At 35.5% G+C, this 15,959-nt stretch overlaps 3 protein-coding genes across 3 annotated transcripts; all 3 read right to left on the bottom strand.

Annotated features, from left to right (window-relative positions):
* LOC105165132 (phosphoribulokinase, chloroplastic-like) lies at nucleotides 62-2,918 on the bottom strand. Its single transcript, XM_011084027.2, has 5 exons — nucleotides 2,080-2,918; nucleotides 1,374-1,458; nucleotides 1,195-1,279; nucleotides 698-939; nucleotides 62-536 (listed from the first exon to the last, which is right to left on the bottom strand). Exons 1-5 carry the CDS (start codon nucleotides 2,610-2,612, stop codon nucleotides 285-287), a joined length of 1,197 nt encoding a protein of 398 aa, XP_011082329.1. The 5' UTR covers nucleotides 2,613-2,918; the 3' UTR covers nucleotides 62-284.
* On the bottom strand, nucleotides 3,857-9,573 carry LOC105165130 (secretory carrier-associated membrane protein 4-like). The gene is made up of 12 exons (XM_011084024.2): nucleotides 9,330-9,573; nucleotides 7,030-7,134; nucleotides 6,884-6,946; nucleotides 6,323-6,356; nucleotides 6,107-6,229; nucleotides 5,937-5,999; nucleotides 5,761-5,854; nucleotides 5,629-5,674; nucleotides 5,472-5,539; nucleotides 5,129-5,177; nucleotides 4,608-4,673; nucleotides 3,857-4,211 (listed from the first exon to the last, which is right to left on the bottom strand). Exons 1-12 carry the CDS (start codon nucleotides 9,390-9,392, stop codon nucleotides 4,179-4,181), a joined length of 807 nt encoding a protein of 268 aa, XP_011082326.1. The 5' UTR covers nucleotides 9,393-9,573; the 3' UTR covers nucleotides 3,857-4,178.
* LOC105165129 (7-deoxyloganetin glucosyltransferase-like) lies at nucleotides 12,092-14,057 on the bottom strand. The gene is made up of 2 exons (XM_011084023.2): nucleotides 13,511-14,057; nucleotides 12,092-13,252 (listed from the first exon to the last, which is right to left on the bottom strand). Exons 1-2 carry the CDS (start codon nucleotides 14,022-14,024, stop codon nucleotides 12,321-12,323), a joined length of 1,446 nt encoding a protein of 481 aa, XP_011082325.1. The 5' UTR covers nucleotides 14,025-14,057; the 3' UTR covers nucleotides 12,092-12,320.

Below are 15,959 nucleotides of genomic sequence, written 5' to 3'. Positions count from 1 at the left end.
CTTCATACAAAAATATATTCTTTTTGTTACTGGCACTACTTTAGCCTGCTCCGATCTTCTGTTTGACTACCGGAGCTTCTTTGATCACTGAAATATGTTTTATACATGTCTCCATTTCATATGTGCTTTCGTTTCTCTATGTTACAGGTCTCCAGAGAGCCAACTGAAAAATAGATACACAACGGAGAATATCTCAATTTTTATGAGGATTACCCTCACTCAACTCATACAACATACAGAAAAATTAGAGGGCTGGTGCCTATCTCAATAGTTTTAGGCATTTCTTAGGCCTTTGTGGCTTCCAATGGAGCAGCAACCTTGCTTGCGACAATCTGCTCGTAAAGGTCTCTGATCTTCAAGCCGACGATTGTTTGGAAGAGCCCTGTTCCATTGTTGCTGCCTGGAAAATCTGCATGCTTCAACATTTGTTGGGTGACTTCACCGTAGAACTTGGTGGAAATGTTGCTCAGGTGGCTTTCAACATAAATGAGCTCGTCTAGTCTGTCAAATTGTCCGTCCATCTCCAAAACTGAGACCTGCAAGATTGAAGGAGAATAGATTGTCAGAAAACTTTCAAGACAGATTGTGATATGTGCACAAAAACATGAAAGAAAATTAAACACTAGAAAACACAATTTCACTTGTTTATTCACGTTGCTAAGTGCGTAATGATTGGGGATTCTTGTAGCTGGCATACCTCATGGCCAAAGTAAGTCTCAGGACCATAGGCAAATTTGATGCCGGGGTAAGAGCAAGTCAACTTCCTGCCACAGGGTACCCATGAGATGGTGGAGCCTTCATCAAACAGGTACACTGGATTGAAGTACTTCACGCCTTCTTTCATTATCAATCTCACTCTCAAAACCTTCCCCTCATCATCTGGGATGAGTTGGGTAGGCAACACTTCTATCACTGCATCAGCATATTGCTTCTGCGGATCTGCCACGTGAAAACCCATATCAGAATATCATTTCCAGGTGTAAATTTGCATTCGTATAATGTTTGTGCCGTATAAACAGTTGATGGTTAACGAAATTCTATCGCAGTGATGGAACTTGACGGCTGATGCATGACCATTCTTAATAGACATTGTGTGTTCTTATATTTGATTTTCTCTCTCGACTTTTTGACAAATGTTTTACAACTTGCTAAAAAACGTGGACGTTGTTATTATGCAGAAAGAAAAGGGTTTACCAATGTAAGCGTCAAAATCTGGTTTCCGGGCTTCAATACTAGCTTTGATGCTCTCAAGACTGTGCCCTCTTTCAGCCATGTCCCTCTGCATTATTCATGAAACAGAGTTAGTTAAAATTAATTTCATAATATCACCAAAGTAAAAAGGAGAAGTTACATAAACATTGCAGGAGAATTACCTGAATTTTCCATGCGAATTTAACTTCAGGGCTGATGTCCAGGTAAATACTGAAGTCCAAGAGTTCTCTAACACGTGCATCATACCTGTACATTAGAACAAAAAAGACTGTTGTAACTAAGATTATTCTTCGTATGTTAACCGTTGTTCTCATCAACATTCAAGTGTTTGGTTAAAGCAATATTCAAGAGGTTCATACAGTTCCTCCCCAGGCGATCAACTATGAAATTTTACTACAATATTCTGACAATATTGCAAGAAAATAACTTGGGAAAAGAAAATTACACTGGGACATGGAAATTTGAGCTTTAGAACTGTATTTGATACTATTTCTTAATCAAGTCAAAGAATCTATAGTAACTATACAATGATAAAAGTGAAGTGACAAGGACAGCATGGTCAGCAGAAGACATGCTTTGAACCATCTTCATTCCTCAACCGTACATTTAAGGATAACGCAATTTCTTTCCACCACTAATAACACTCTTATATCCAACACAAAACCAGTAAGTTATCTTTGGTAAATTCTTCAAATGCAAAAAACAAGAAAATCAGTACCATCTTAAGACAACATTTGTTAAACCAATGGCGTCAGCTGCTATAAGAATCCATGCAGACAGACAACAACAATTGAAAGAACAACTAAACACGCGCATGCTTCATATACATGTAACCCAGAATCCATCTCAACAAGATTTGCAACTCACATTGGGTGTAAACCTTCGATGACGAAAATCTTGGGAGGTTTGATCAACTCGGGAGGATCTATCAAGCCAGTGACATGATTGTAAATAGGCTTATCCACAGCAATTCCTTCTTTGACAGCCTTAACCTGCTCATACATGAGATCAAAGTCATTGGCTTTGGGGTCAAGTGCTGTGACTCCCTTCTCTTTCCTTCCATTTCTGTCGAGTGAGTGATAATCATCCAAACATATGACAGTAGTCATATCACTGATGAGGGTGTTGGAGTCAGGGTTGCCGCCCTTTGGTGGCTCTGCTGCACCGCCGAAGACGCTGGTCAGGCGTCGCATGAAGGTGCTCTTCCCACATCCGGAGTCCGCAGCCAGGCCGATCACCACAGTCTTGTCATTATCAGCTGAGCATGATATGTGAGTAGCCCTCCTGGTTTTCTTGCCAGAGCTGTAGAGAAGTTGGTTGAATCCCAAGTGGGATTTTGATGGTGTGGAGATTGAGTTGAGGGATTGAATTTGAACTGTGTAGACAGTAGAAACTGCCATGCTTTTTCTCTTCTCCTCTCTCTGTCTTGCTTGGAGGTGTTTCTCTAGTGTGTTACTCTGAGTTGTGAAATGGGTTTAGAGACATGAAAAATGGGCTGTGTTTTTTTCTTTATAGGGACACAAATGAAAGAAAGTGTGAGGAAAGGATACTAAGATGAAAGAAGGGGAGTTCTTGGATGGGAGAGGCCGAGGGTAATGTGATGTGTCACTGTTTATGGGTTTCTCTGACTACCCTTTGCGTTAGACAAATTTGGAGGTGATTTTAAGGTGACAAAGAAGGAGACTTGGTTGGCATTTCTCACCTCTCTAAGGGTATTTTTGTCATTTTAACATATTACTTTTTTTTTTAATAATAAATTGGGAATGAATATATTGATCATAGAAAATGGTGAAATTGTTGATGAGGTGATGAAGTTTGTGATAAATATAGGAATGGACAAGGGTTGGTGGTGGTTCATTGAGTTTGGATATTTGGGTTGCCACGTGGCATGAGGATGATGGTGTGATAAGAGGATGAGGGGGGGATGTAAGGATGTGGAGTGGAGCAAGTATGGACCCTCTCAGGATCCGTTTCACTTTGGACCTTCAACTGTTTTGTTACTTAGTAGTTCATTCTTGTGTGCCACTAATTTTAGAGTCTTTGCTTCAGGACCATATATATGCTATGCTTTATTTTTTAGTAGTTTCTAATGAAGCTCTCCAAATAGGGATTAAAATGTATTGGGAAGGCAGTAAAAAGGTATAGAGTACATATCAATATCATCCTCCCACGATGCTTAGTAAAAGATACAAAACACTGTATTATTTGATACTATAATTTGCAAGACACAGTGCAAATTCTATAATACCAATCTTTTATGGGCTGAAATGTTTGTTCTTGGTGGTCAATGCATATTTATTGTCTCAACCACTTAACAAACCTTAGGAAGATTCTCAACTGACCACAGACGAAATAATACCCCAGTTGACGTACTTTCCTACGCCAGAAAATATAAAATAACACACACCAAACTCGCGCTCCCAACTTCCAAGTGGTCTGTAAGAATAGATGATAATGTATTTGAATGGCTGTTTATTTCTAAGACAAACGATTAGCAGAACAGCGTCAAAGAACAACAACAAATTAGTGGTTTCAAAACAGAATATGCCTTCTCCAATTCCAAGCACCAGGAACAGTTTCTCTGATCAATAACACAATGACACACCTCCACAACACCTAGGCTACACAAGTCTCTTGAAGCATATGCAACAATGGCGGTTTATTTTATAAATGAAAAATAGGAGCAAATCTCAGTACTATATATTTTAAGAGGAAACATGTTGCAGTTATAAAATGAGGGGCCTCTTCATATTCTGCTACAAATGAATAAAAAAAATTGAAGCAAAAAATCTGGTTACTAAGCAACCGATGAGTCATAAAAGAATGTATTTTTATGTCCAATACAATCTTCGTATAACAGCTGAATTAACCCTCTGAAAAATGATAAACACAAATGAAGGAGAAATAAATCTATATATTCAAGCACCCCAAAGGAAAAGCACGGCACGTCCAGATGTGCTCTAGTATCACTTGTTTCCCCTGAAAAATGCGTATACTTTCTGCAGAAGAGAGAGGAGAAATGAACAAAGAGGAAAGTACCGAGCAACTAAATAATTCCACCAATAAGATTTACCCCTCGTCTTGAACTACAAAATCTGAAGAGTACCCACTAAATAATATGTATCTAATCAAGAACTAAAATTGTAAACACAATTCTTGAAAGATGTAGGCTTTCCTCTATTAATTCCTGGCATAATGGAAGCTGAAGTTAACTATTTATTGAGAAAACCGTACCTATGTTTTTGCAGCTCAAACTTTTAATGAAGAAAACACAACACCAAAACAAGAGATATGAATGAACTAAATTGAATTGCAACATAAAAGTCATTTCATACTAACTAAACAAGCAATGCTAGAGAAGCTCATAAAGAACAGAAGAATTGCAATTGTCTAACCTGGAGCACCCATAAGCTCAGCAGTGATTCTAAGCAAAAGAATGCAAATCCAATCAGGTAAAAGATCTGCATCACAATGAAGTATCACAGATTCATGTACTATACATGCATAAAAGGTACAGTATGAAATAACCTTTAAGCAAAGAAAGCAGATGAAGCAAGAAAAGTCATCCAAAAAAAAATTGGAATCCCACAAAAACAAGGCAAGCTTTCGCCTTCACATGGTAGTGAGCATACCCAAAGAAAGAGTTGAAACTAGAAATCAATTCGGAACATGCAAAACAGCAATCACTCAACACCGCTCACCCTACACTTGCAGGACAAAAAAGAATTAAGGAATTGTTTTTATGGAGAAACCCTAGCATCCTCAGGGTACAGGGAATTATTAATCAGAATCATGTCTAATTAATAATCACTTCAGCTGCTAGAATAACATTATTTTCAGGATATCATAATAGAATATTCTTTCGATATGTCACAGAAACAATAAAGTATCTACGGATAACAAAAAGAAAACTCACCCCAACCAAAACGTGGTCAGAGAACACATCAATGGCAGCAAGGATGCCCCTAATATATGAAAAATGAAAGGTAGACGTCAGTTAAAGAAAACAAGGATAAACATGGGCAACTTTTTTTGGGGGTAGCTAACAGCCTAACTTCTCGAGTTAAAAATGTTAATTCAAACAGAAGGAAAAATGTTCATGATACAGTCTGATAAGATATCCTAATCCAAACATTGGACGAATTATTTGACCAGAAAAAACAAAATCAAGTTCTCCTTTAGGGGAAGAAATTTGGTGCAAATGTGAAAGCATGTGTGGTGGTGGTGGGTGGGGGGATGGTGTAAACAGGGGTCCTTACGTTAATGATTTCCCATGAAAGACGATTGGAGGTGCAATTGCAGCAACAATGCAGAAACCAATATGGAGCTGCACAATGTAATTGATACAAAGACATCACAACTGATAAGTTATTGTCTTACAACTGTAGAATATCATCGAGTCCCAACCAAACATACCATATAGAACAAGAAAAACCAGCCAAACTTCAGCGCACTATCAGTCCTGAAATCAATATCAGATACAGAACAATAACTGTTAGTTCCAACACGTTATGAGTCTCCAGAGAGAGATAAGGAGATATCAAGCACCTCATTGCACGATACAAAGGCCGGTACCATAGCACATACGAGAGGGGGCACCCCATTAGGGCATATATAATGGCAAGGAAAAAGATCTTCACTCCTACAAATAGATAATGGCATTTTATTTAATGTCAAAAGCTCTAAAACAAAAGGTTATAAGAAAAAGAAAGATAAAAACTTACCACCGCCTCTTATCCAGCAAACAGTGATTGCAATAACATTGAACACAAGGCAAAGGACAATACCTGTACAAGCAATCCCATAAATATGTGACAAAACTTGAAACCAATACAGTGTCATGGGTGTTCAACAAAGAGATGGTGGTTGCTGAAAACCAAAAGGTCATACGCACCTAACCAACTTGCAAAAGCCAAATACTGCAGCTTCTGAGCATGAACTGGTATTTCGTTGGCTATATCATGATGAATGATGGGGAAAAATGGAGGCCAATTTCTATCATCCACAGGAACACCAGCTGAATGGAACGATTGCAAAACAATTAGAAGCATAAAAACAGAGAAAAAAATCCCTCAACAAGTTTGCTAGTCTTGATCTCCTTATAGCTTACCACTGACAACAGCATCTTCCCTCCGTTTGATCTCCTGGAAATCAGAAGTCATTTAGTGCTTTCCATGTGTAAGAGCACGTGGCAAGATAATTATAGAATATGACAGGATGCAAAGAACATGAACAAAAAAGATCAAGCCAATGATTTTCTCCTGGTTGATTGTTATCTGATATTACAAGCATACATTCCTGAATAACCAAACATAAGGTTCTACAAATACTGCACGCTTATACAACGTTATTGCTCCTTTAGTGACTTCAACAGTTAGTAGAAATTGTAAACCTATTTCATTTAATTTTTTCAAAAGAACAGATCAATCAGGACCATTATCTTCAAATAAAATATTGTATACAAATACAAAGCTAGATACACAACACAAGATTTAATGCAGAATCGCAGATAGCTAAATAAATCAGCTCCTAAAAGATGAAAAATGAAAGGGAAACACACACACACACACACAGAAGAGAAGATGAGGTTACACATAGAGTACAAGAATAATACGCTAACATCTTTACAACAATCCAATTTTTAATAACCCAACCCTAAGCAAAAACTGACCCTTTCTCTCCTGTTCAAATCTGCTTCCCAAGCTGCAAGCTCTTTCTGCTTTTTCTTGGGATCCTGAAAAGTTATGCAACACCATTAAGAAAGATTGTATGAAGGTACCGCAGGAATCCATACAGAGTACTTATGGACCACATTACGTTCATGGCATCTAATGGAATATCCACTGTGGCATCATGTTTCTGACCAAAGCCCAGTGTATTGGCAACAACTTTAGGAATGCGTGACTTCGACCCGCCACCATTCTGCAATGCCAAACAGATGGAATAATAAGAGAACATGGATAATTACAAAATAGAAGTTTCTCATAAGCATCAACAGGCATTCAAAATTAACAGAAAGAAAACATTTGTTTGACTATATGCAACAGGCAAACTGACACTAGTCGTAATACACAACTGGTCAATATATGTTGAGCAGTCTATCATCTCATGGATTTCAAACAATGGCAATTATGCCAGATCACTGAATTATAAAATTAGTTTATTTCACATCTGTTAGAGAGACATGAATTAAATATGAATACTTGCTCTCCATGAAACTTCTTCTGCCAAGTGCATGATAGAATATAGCAATTACCATCAGTCTTGCTGATGTACAATCCTAATCACATTTCAATTAATATGACACAATTCTTTACAGCCGTCTTATACCTAATCATTCTTCTAAAGCATGACTCTTTCTATTTTGTCTTGGGAGAATGGGATGGATGGGCGAAATTCTTCTATCATGGATACAATCATTCAACTTATGATAAGCTATTCAGCCTCTACAGATGTGAGTACGTTGGTCAAGCTTCCAGTCACTTATGATTCACTTAGAATTTGGAAAGTGAGAGGTGATACGGAGATGTTAAAGATCAATCATAAATAGGTCCAAGAATATAGCATCATACAGGATCAACGATGACGTGGGAGTAATCTTATGAAGGTCGCATCTAGACCTGCTCCCAGCATATTCTCAAGCACATTCTTGATTACAGATAGGCGCAGGATTTATTTCATTCATTTAGGGTCTTTATGAGCTGGCCCTGGTCCCTCCCAAGCCCTAACCCACAATGACCACCATATCATATTGGCATTTGTGGTTCACTTGGAACCATACAATTGGAGGAAACCTATATACAGCCATCATCAATGATTGAGATACAAAACTTTTGCTACCCTAGTATTCTTACAACCTTATACACTTTTCTTCTACGAAATATCTGACTTAAGCCCTCCGCAGGGCTAATCGGGGTCTACCTAGTGTGGTTTCGGCGGTAGTCTGTTTTGTAGGTCTCACAGCAGAGGGACTTACGACATATTTGCTCGTTAAGGATAGCAATTCCCTATATTCACTCTAAATACACTAACTTGATAATTTCCTACAGCAGGCGAACCCCATGGTTTGCCAAGAGATTGCAGCATCATGATAATATTATCATAATGTGGACTTAGCGTTGCCTATATAATGGTTGTTCACTTCTTCTGGTAAAGTGAAACCATGCAAGTTACCTACCCAATTATACAAACTTCCTTATACAAGAGGAGTTTCGATATGTGTCAGCAGACAATATTTCCAATTTATATATATGTTCTGCAATATTTGCACCAGTTTGATTATTTTCAGAGAAAACCAGTAATTTCAACCAAAGTTTGCCATCAAGTTTCCAGTATTAATCTACAGCATGTCATATTAGACTTTATTTTTCAAACTAATTCATAATTATCACCAGTAATAGAAAACCCAACAATATTTAGTACTTATAAGTTTCTTTTATGACCATTGAGCTCTCTCTCCCTGTCTTCCCAGATCACTCTCAAACGCTGAGCCACTATGGACATGGTTCAAAGTATTGGCTGATATCCATATCCAGATCAGACCCTTTCCGATCCAATAATATCTATCAATAATTGTTATTCTCCAAGTACATATGTATCGTTTATAATATCTAATAACATCAAATGATATCGCGATTGTCGCCGTATGAGGACAACACCGTATTACCTGAGTGTTATATTAGTTAATGAAATTTACATTTCTTTTGAACTTTTAGCAATATATTTTACTTAATGTACTATTACATAAATAATAAACATTTTCTTATTTTTTGTTACAGATTCAACATCGTCTGCAAATATTAACGCTGATACTGTTACTTTAAACTATGAGTACAGGTGGAGAGCCTGTCTAGCCCCTTATTTTATCCATAATCTCTCCAAATCCTAAAATTGCCCTCCCATTCACACAAAATATCTACATCCCTCCCTTAGCCGAAGACATCTGGCTAATTCACTCCATAATCAAATTTAGCCACACAAACATTGCCGCATGCCTCGGATCTAAATAAAATCACCCAAAAACAACACGAAAAAAAGCAACATTCGCAGAACCAACTACAAGCAGCACAAAACATTCCAAAAATAGGCAGATCTGGAGAAATGGAGCATGCGGTTACCGAAAATGGATTGACTTCAGGCTCTTCCTCGTCAAATGGATTGGGATCGTTTCCCCGACTCATTGCCAACAATTTCTCGCAAAGCTAAAACTTCGGAAAAAGTCGAGTAGTAAATGAGGTTTATATAGCGATACAGATATTTACGTACGTATATGTATAATATAGCTAGAGAGAGAAAGGGGGGAGAGAGAGTGAGTTCTGAGTAAGTAGCACTCGTGAGTGTGCTTTATTTTGCTGCTTTACTACGACGCATGATACTGAAGTGTACTCGGAATGAAATTGATATTTCTCTAATTGCCACCGGAAATTCAAGATATTACGATAGATGCCCCTATGCGGGCGGTGGGTGTAGATTCGCTGTGGGAGTCCTCACCAGTGGCTATCTATATCGCTTACAACGTTTCCTCTGAGTGTCCACGTTGAATGATTTGCTCAGGAGTCATTGGAGAATGGAGCCGTGATGGGGCCCACTGTTCATCACCTGAGCGTTGCTTTGCACTTCCGGTGTTGCGACGCACTGACGCTATCATTTATCAAAAGCAAAATTTTACTTTTTAGTCCTGTAATTATAGACGTTTTATATTATTTGTCCTTTACATTTTAAATAATCACATTTAATATTGTAATTTAGATACTTTTTATATATTTAATTCTGTAACTATTGACAAAATAAATTTAATACTATATGTATTTTACTAAAACATATTTAGTCATGTATGTTTAACAAACTTAACACTTTGAATCATGCTTTAACGGCGAGTGCGATATGATATTGGAAAAAAACGCGTGTTTTCATGTATTAATTATTGAATACTATCAAACCTTTTTATTTCACGATCCCAGCTCTAATTCTTCATTTCAGCCCTAATTTTCCGAACCCCTAAATGATTATGCATAAGAAACTTCAAGAACTAACAAATAAAAAATCCACAAAATTCTTTAAATCTATACAAATCAAGTAAAAAAAATTAAGAGAGGTGAAGTAAGAAAGAAAAGATATTATAATTATGGGTTTATTAAAAATATGAAAGTTTATAAGAAAAAATAAATATGAAGAATGTGACTATATGAGAGAGAGAGAGAGAAATAATTGTAATACAATTTATTAAAATTATAAAGAATTGTGGGCAAAATTTGGAGAGTATGAGAGAGAAAAACAAAGTAATGAGTTGAGAGGAAAAAAATATAATTATAAAATAATTAAAAAAATATTAAAATTATTATTATGGACAATGATTTTTGAAATAACAAAATGAATGAAAAATTGGATAACAAAAAATTGATACGATCAATGAGTTTTCTTTTATAATAATATAGATTAATTTGAGCAGTTCAAAAATTAAAAAAAAACTATAAAATAAAAATTCAGTTCAGCAACTTATTTTCAAGAATAAGTATTTTTTGGATATCTAATACATAAAATGTTGAAAAAAAACATTAATATATATATTGTAACTTTATAGTTGATTTAATTTTTAAAATAATATTTCTTATGTAACAAAACTTGTATGCGCATGATTTTGTTTTCTTAAAATTTCATAATACCAAAACACATAAAGAATTAATTAAAACCATTTCATTGATATCTTTATTCGATTTCTATCAAAATTTATTCATGTGAATTAATCGCGACTGCATCCAAAATTCAGAATGTTCGTATTATTGATACCTTATTATAATTAGAGATTACCTCTTTGCTGTCTAGAATATTTTTTATTTGCCATTTTTTTTTATTTTTTAAATTATTTTTGCAATTTTCCCCCTTTCCTCAACTTCCATGTTTATTTTTGTTCCTCACTTTTTTCTCTTAACAACTACACGTAACTTCTATCTTTTTAATATTATTTGTTTATTTAATCAAAATATATATTTTAAAAAATAATTATTATTTTATTTATATTTTAAATATATTGCACATACATTTAGATGTGTCGTAATTATGCCCATAAGTATAGGACTAGATGTTGTCCTTTACACACTTCTAAGGACTTGGATTGCAGGACACCATAGTAATTACACAATTACTCCATTGTACTTGAACAACGGGAAATTATAATTCAAATCGAGTTCAATTGAATCAAAATTAATTATAAGATAAATATAATACATTTGTCGTGTGATTAATTTGATTTGATCAAATTTAATTCTAATAAAAAAAAACAATTAAACAACATATCTAAGTTTAACATTTAAGACGGCTAAAAATGTATTTGGGTGAACTTATAAACGTTAGAAAATACAATACTTGTAAGTTTTATAAAATGTCAAAAAAATAATTGATACAACAAAAACTCATCGACAACTTTAGAGAGGAAAAATAAAAAGGTGATTTTCTTGAAAGTAGTTGTCGGGTACATTTTGGCCTAAGATGTCGTGATCATGGTGGCTCAACTGAAACGATAAACAATTCTACTTTTCTATACGTGACGTTATGAGATTGAATCGATTTAAATATAATGTACATACAATAGGAAATTTATAATTTAATTAGAGGTTGTTTTGATTTATCGTGTTTTGCTGCCAAGATTGTGGAGATGGGCTTATCGATATAATTTTGTTGGCTACGTGGGGTTTTGAATTTTTTTATTTTAATTTTTTTTTACATATATTGGTTTATTAAATATATATAATGTCATGTGTATAAAAAAGTACGTTATTATATGAGAAAGAAATAACATAAAATGTGAAATATAGTGTAAACAACAATTTTATCCAACTCAACAACATGTATAGCCTGGATGCATAATTTAGTTTATTAATCATTATGGGCTAATTGCAAGTTTTTGTAACTTATTGATAATATAACTCATTATTTTGTGACAATCAAATGCACAAATCCATATGGAGCTTTCAAGTTCCACTAGCCATCACACATTTCATCAAAAATCACTCTGGGGAAATTTTTAACCAAAATCAGGTTTGATCGGACCTAAATTGTACTTTAATAAAGTGATTATTCTTTATATGTGATTGATTTAATTGCACCGACGCTCACTTAAGCAACACTTCTTTCACCAATCTCTCAAGACTCAGAAAAGATGAACCATGAGGACTAGCAGTGGCCTCTGCAGCCTGTTTCTTCCAATCCATTGCTCTCTTCTTCATCTCCCTCCCATTCTCACCTTCCAACAACTCCCTCACAGCCGCTCCAACTTCTTCTTTCTTGAAATTCTTGCTAATTTCCAAGCCAATCCCCCACTCACCGCAAATAGACCTGCAGTTAGCAGGCTGGTCTGTGGCCTGCGGCAAGCACAAAAACGGCACGCCAGCCGTTATACCTTCGACTACCGAGTTCCACCCGCAGTGTGTCAAGAATCCACCGATGGATGGGTGGTTCAGGACCTTCTCCTGCCGGCACCAGCTCATGATCAGGCCCCTGTCTTTAGTCTCAGCAGTGAAATCAGGCGGCAGAATGCCTGAATTTCCCTTGATCAAATCAGGCCTGAGTATCCACAAGAAGTTCTTCTTGCTCTCTGCCAGCCCCAGTGCCAATTCTTGAATTTGACTTGGTGTTAAAACGGCAATGCTGCCAAAGTTGACGTAAATAACGGAGTTTTGCTCTTTGGAACTCAGCCACTCCATGCATTCCTCATCCGCTCTCCAGAGGCTGAAGTCCATGGATGATACTGCAGTTTTAGCTGAAATTTGATCGACAAGCGGTTGAAGAGGGCCGATGGCGTAAATTGGGGGGAACAACGGCGCCAGGGTGTCCAAGAGATCGCGTTCTAAGGCGTCGAACGTGTACAGAATGATAGCTGAAGCTTTTGAGATTGCCTCAATTTCTCCCTTAATAAAGAGTAACATGTAATCATTTGGATTCGTCGTTTGAATGAAGCTTGAGACGTGCTTGAATCGAAAGTTTTCCAGGCCCGGCATCCAATCCACCAGGGTTTCTAAACTTCCATCTGTCAGGTAACTGGAATCTGAAAAAAGACACGATTCCAAGATTTCGCAAGTTGGTAACAACAAATAATTTGATCTTGAAACAGAAACCTTAGACCGATTTGCCAAAAACTTGATCAAACACACAGATTTTATCAAACACAATCATGATCTCGAAACAGGAAACTGTGCCGAAAGTTCTACGTATGTCTTAATATTACAAGAACAGATATGTGAAAAACAAAGATCAAACACAAGAACACACATGTTTTTCGTCGAACTACGACCATATATAATACCTTTGAAAGGAGTGATTCCCCTGTGTGTTAAATCCGCAGAGAGCTTCAAACTCAATAATCCACAAGCCCCAAATGTCCAAAACATCACATAAGGGACATTAATCTCTAGAGCAGCTTCGAGGGTAAAAGCCATCACCCCATCTGCAATAACACAAGTAACAGGAGGAACAACTGAACTGTTATTAAGCTTCGCAAGCAGCTCTCGAAATGGGACCAAACTGTGTTTCCTCGTCGACTCGCACAAAGCTGGAATGCTCTGCGTGGCATCACTGTCGGAAGGAGGCAACCCATCTGGGATGGTCTCGAAGCAAAAATCCGGCAGATTTTCAAGAACGCTGGAGCCTTTGGAGTTGAGGAGGCGAGTGTGATTGAACTCTGTGTTGACGTATGTTATGTGAAAGCCTGTGTGGTGGAGGAGCTTTGCTAGCTTGAGGAATGGGTTTAGGTGGCCCTGTGATGGGAATGGGACTAAGACAGCATGAAGTTTCTTGCAGGTTTCTGGTGAGGAAGCCATTGCTTTGTCGGGGCTCTGTCTGCTTAGTGGAGGAGTGAGGTGGTCTATAAATAGTCGATTAAATTTTTATTAAATTCAATTATACATGCAAGAAATTCAAGTATGTTATTTAATCTAAATCACTCGGGACAATTACGATTTTGGTCCCCACATGTAACTATTTATAAAGGTTCTATTTTTAAATTTTTGAGCTTGACAATATTAATTATTAAATTAATACTTTTAACCGTTTTGGACCATACATTTATATTAAATACAAGCGTAATATTTTTTATTTAATACAAATACACATACTTTATCTATATAAACTTTTTTTTAATAAAATGATCGAAGTGATTTTGGTGCGTATTGTAAATATAAGAATAAATTACAACCATCTTTCTTAAATTGGCATGATTATAAATATTTATTTGTTATTTAAAAAATTATAAATATCCAATGATTTTAATGTCTACTTAAAAAAAGAGCCTATCCTTCAATTTTTTTTAATAAACTGATTGGATATTTTTTTAAATTTTCATCCACCTCATTCGACGTTTTACAGTTTTTTTAACAAAGTATAGGGTAAAATTACACTACCCCATAAAGTTTAACATAATTACGAATATTTCCTTGTTGTTTGAAAAATTACAAGTACCCCCTGATGTTTGATGAAATTATTTAATCCTTGGATGGAGATATGAAATTGTCAACTATGTCTTTACTGTATTTTTTTTTTCTAAAAATTGTAAAAAAGAAATTGATATTGTGGATAAAAAAATTTAAAAAATTATCCACTTAGTTAATAAAAAAAAATAAAATTATAATTCTTAGTTCACAAGGGCATTTCGATCGATTTACCGTAAAAAATGAATAAAAATCTAAATGATACTAATGAAATGAGCTAATTGTTGGACAGCTTTTAAAATCAGAGGATATTGATAATTTTTCAAATAATTAGGGGATATTCGTAATTATATCAAACTTTAAAGGAGGTTGTTTTAATTATTTCAAAAGTATATAACAAGAACAAATTGACAATTCCGAACTTCAATTCAAAAATCACACAATTTCGTTAAACATAAAAAAAAAAAGAAATAATAATTTTTTATATGAAAAAACAATTCGTACACGCGCGGACTGTAGTTCTTTGTTTACTGATTTATTAAAGTACAATTCATTTACTAACAATAGCTATTCTATTTCATTGACTAGCAATAGCTTCTGGACCATTCCACTGTGTATAGATACAGCGGATCGATTTTTTTCCCCAAATACAATTTTGATAAATTTGAATTTAAAAAAAATTATTTAAAAGAATGATTTCAAATGACTAGGAATATAAAATCTATATTGATTTATTATAATTAAAAAAATTTAAAATCCTTTATATTTAAATTATTCAAACATATTTAAAAGATTTGTTAGATTTCAAATCCCCGAATTCGAATGCAATATTAGATTTTCTATTTCATTTACTAACAATAGCTTTTGGGCCATTTCATTTTCCCATTGTGCATAGATACAATGGATCGATTTCTTTACCTAAGTGCACGACGTGACTTTGCAACCATGGTAAGGTAGTTGAAAAGTCAAGAAAAGTGAGTCGCTAAAATCCAAAATATTCAAATGATGGTTTTCTCCCGCCAAAGAATATTTGGATTGGTGGAGTAAATGATATGGATCTGATATGAATATGCCAAGGTAATATATCTACGGTCCAATTGATAATCTAGCTAAGATGAGCCCTAATTAATGTTAGGTCCATATCAACCCACACGGACATGGGTCGGGGGAAAAATTTGGATGATAGATGTGCGGAGGCATCTCTAGAGAGGACTGATGTCGTCTGTATACTGGGTCATGCGCATTTATGAAAGTCAAGATAATTATTTTCTACATCGATTTACTTCGACTTATTCCTTGTATTAAAGTTAACTTGACTGTCGAAGTGTT

Source organism: Sesamum indicum, linkage group LG6 (assembly GCF_000512975.1).
Source record: "Sesamum indicum cultivar Zhongzhi No. 13 linkage group LG6, S_indicum_v1.0, whole genome shotgun sequence".
NCBI classification, from domain to species: domain Eukaryota; kingdom Viridiplantae; phylum Streptophyta; class Magnoliopsida; order Lamiales; family Pedaliaceae; genus Sesamum; species Sesamum indicum.
The sequence above is the reverse complement of the archived record's forward strand: the minus strand, read 5'-3'. Positions and strand labels throughout refer to the sequence as shown.

Excerpts from the sequence above, each read along its gene's own strand:
- LOC105165132 (XM_011084027.2), bottom strand. The coding sequence starts at position 2,612 with ATGGCAGTTTCTACTGTCTACACAGTTCAAATTCAATCCCTCAACTCA. Across the intron at positions 940-1,194 it reads AGATTTTGACGCTTACATTG|ATCCGCAGAAGCAATATGCT; the intron begins GTAAACCCTTTT and ends TTCACGTGGCAG. Across the intron at positions 537-697 it reads AGACTTACTTTGGCCATGAG|GTCTCAGTTTTGGAGATGGA; the intron begins GTATGCCAGCTA and ends TCAATCTTGCAG.
- LOC105165130 (XM_011084024.2), bottom strand. The coding sequence starts at position 9,392 with ATGAGTCGGGGAAACGATCCCAATCCATTTGACGAGGAAGAGCCTGAA. Across the intron at positions 6,230-6,322 it reads GGAAGATGCTGTTGTCAGTG|CTGGTGTTCCTGTGGATGAT; the intron begins GTAAGCTATAAG and ends CGTTCCATTCAG. Across the intron at positions 4,212-4,607 it reads TGAGCTTATGGGTGCTCCAG|AAAGTATACGCATTTTTCAG; the intron begins GTTAGACAATTG and ends TCTCTTCTGCAG.
- LOC105165129 (XM_011084023.2), bottom strand. The coding sequence starts at position 14,024 with ATGGCTTCCTCACCAGAAACCTGCAAGAAACTTCATGCTGTCTTAGTC. Across the intron at positions 13,253-13,510 it reads GGGAATCACTCCTTTCAAAG|ATTCCAGTTACCTGACAGAT; the intron begins GTATTATATATG and ends GTCTTTTTTCAG.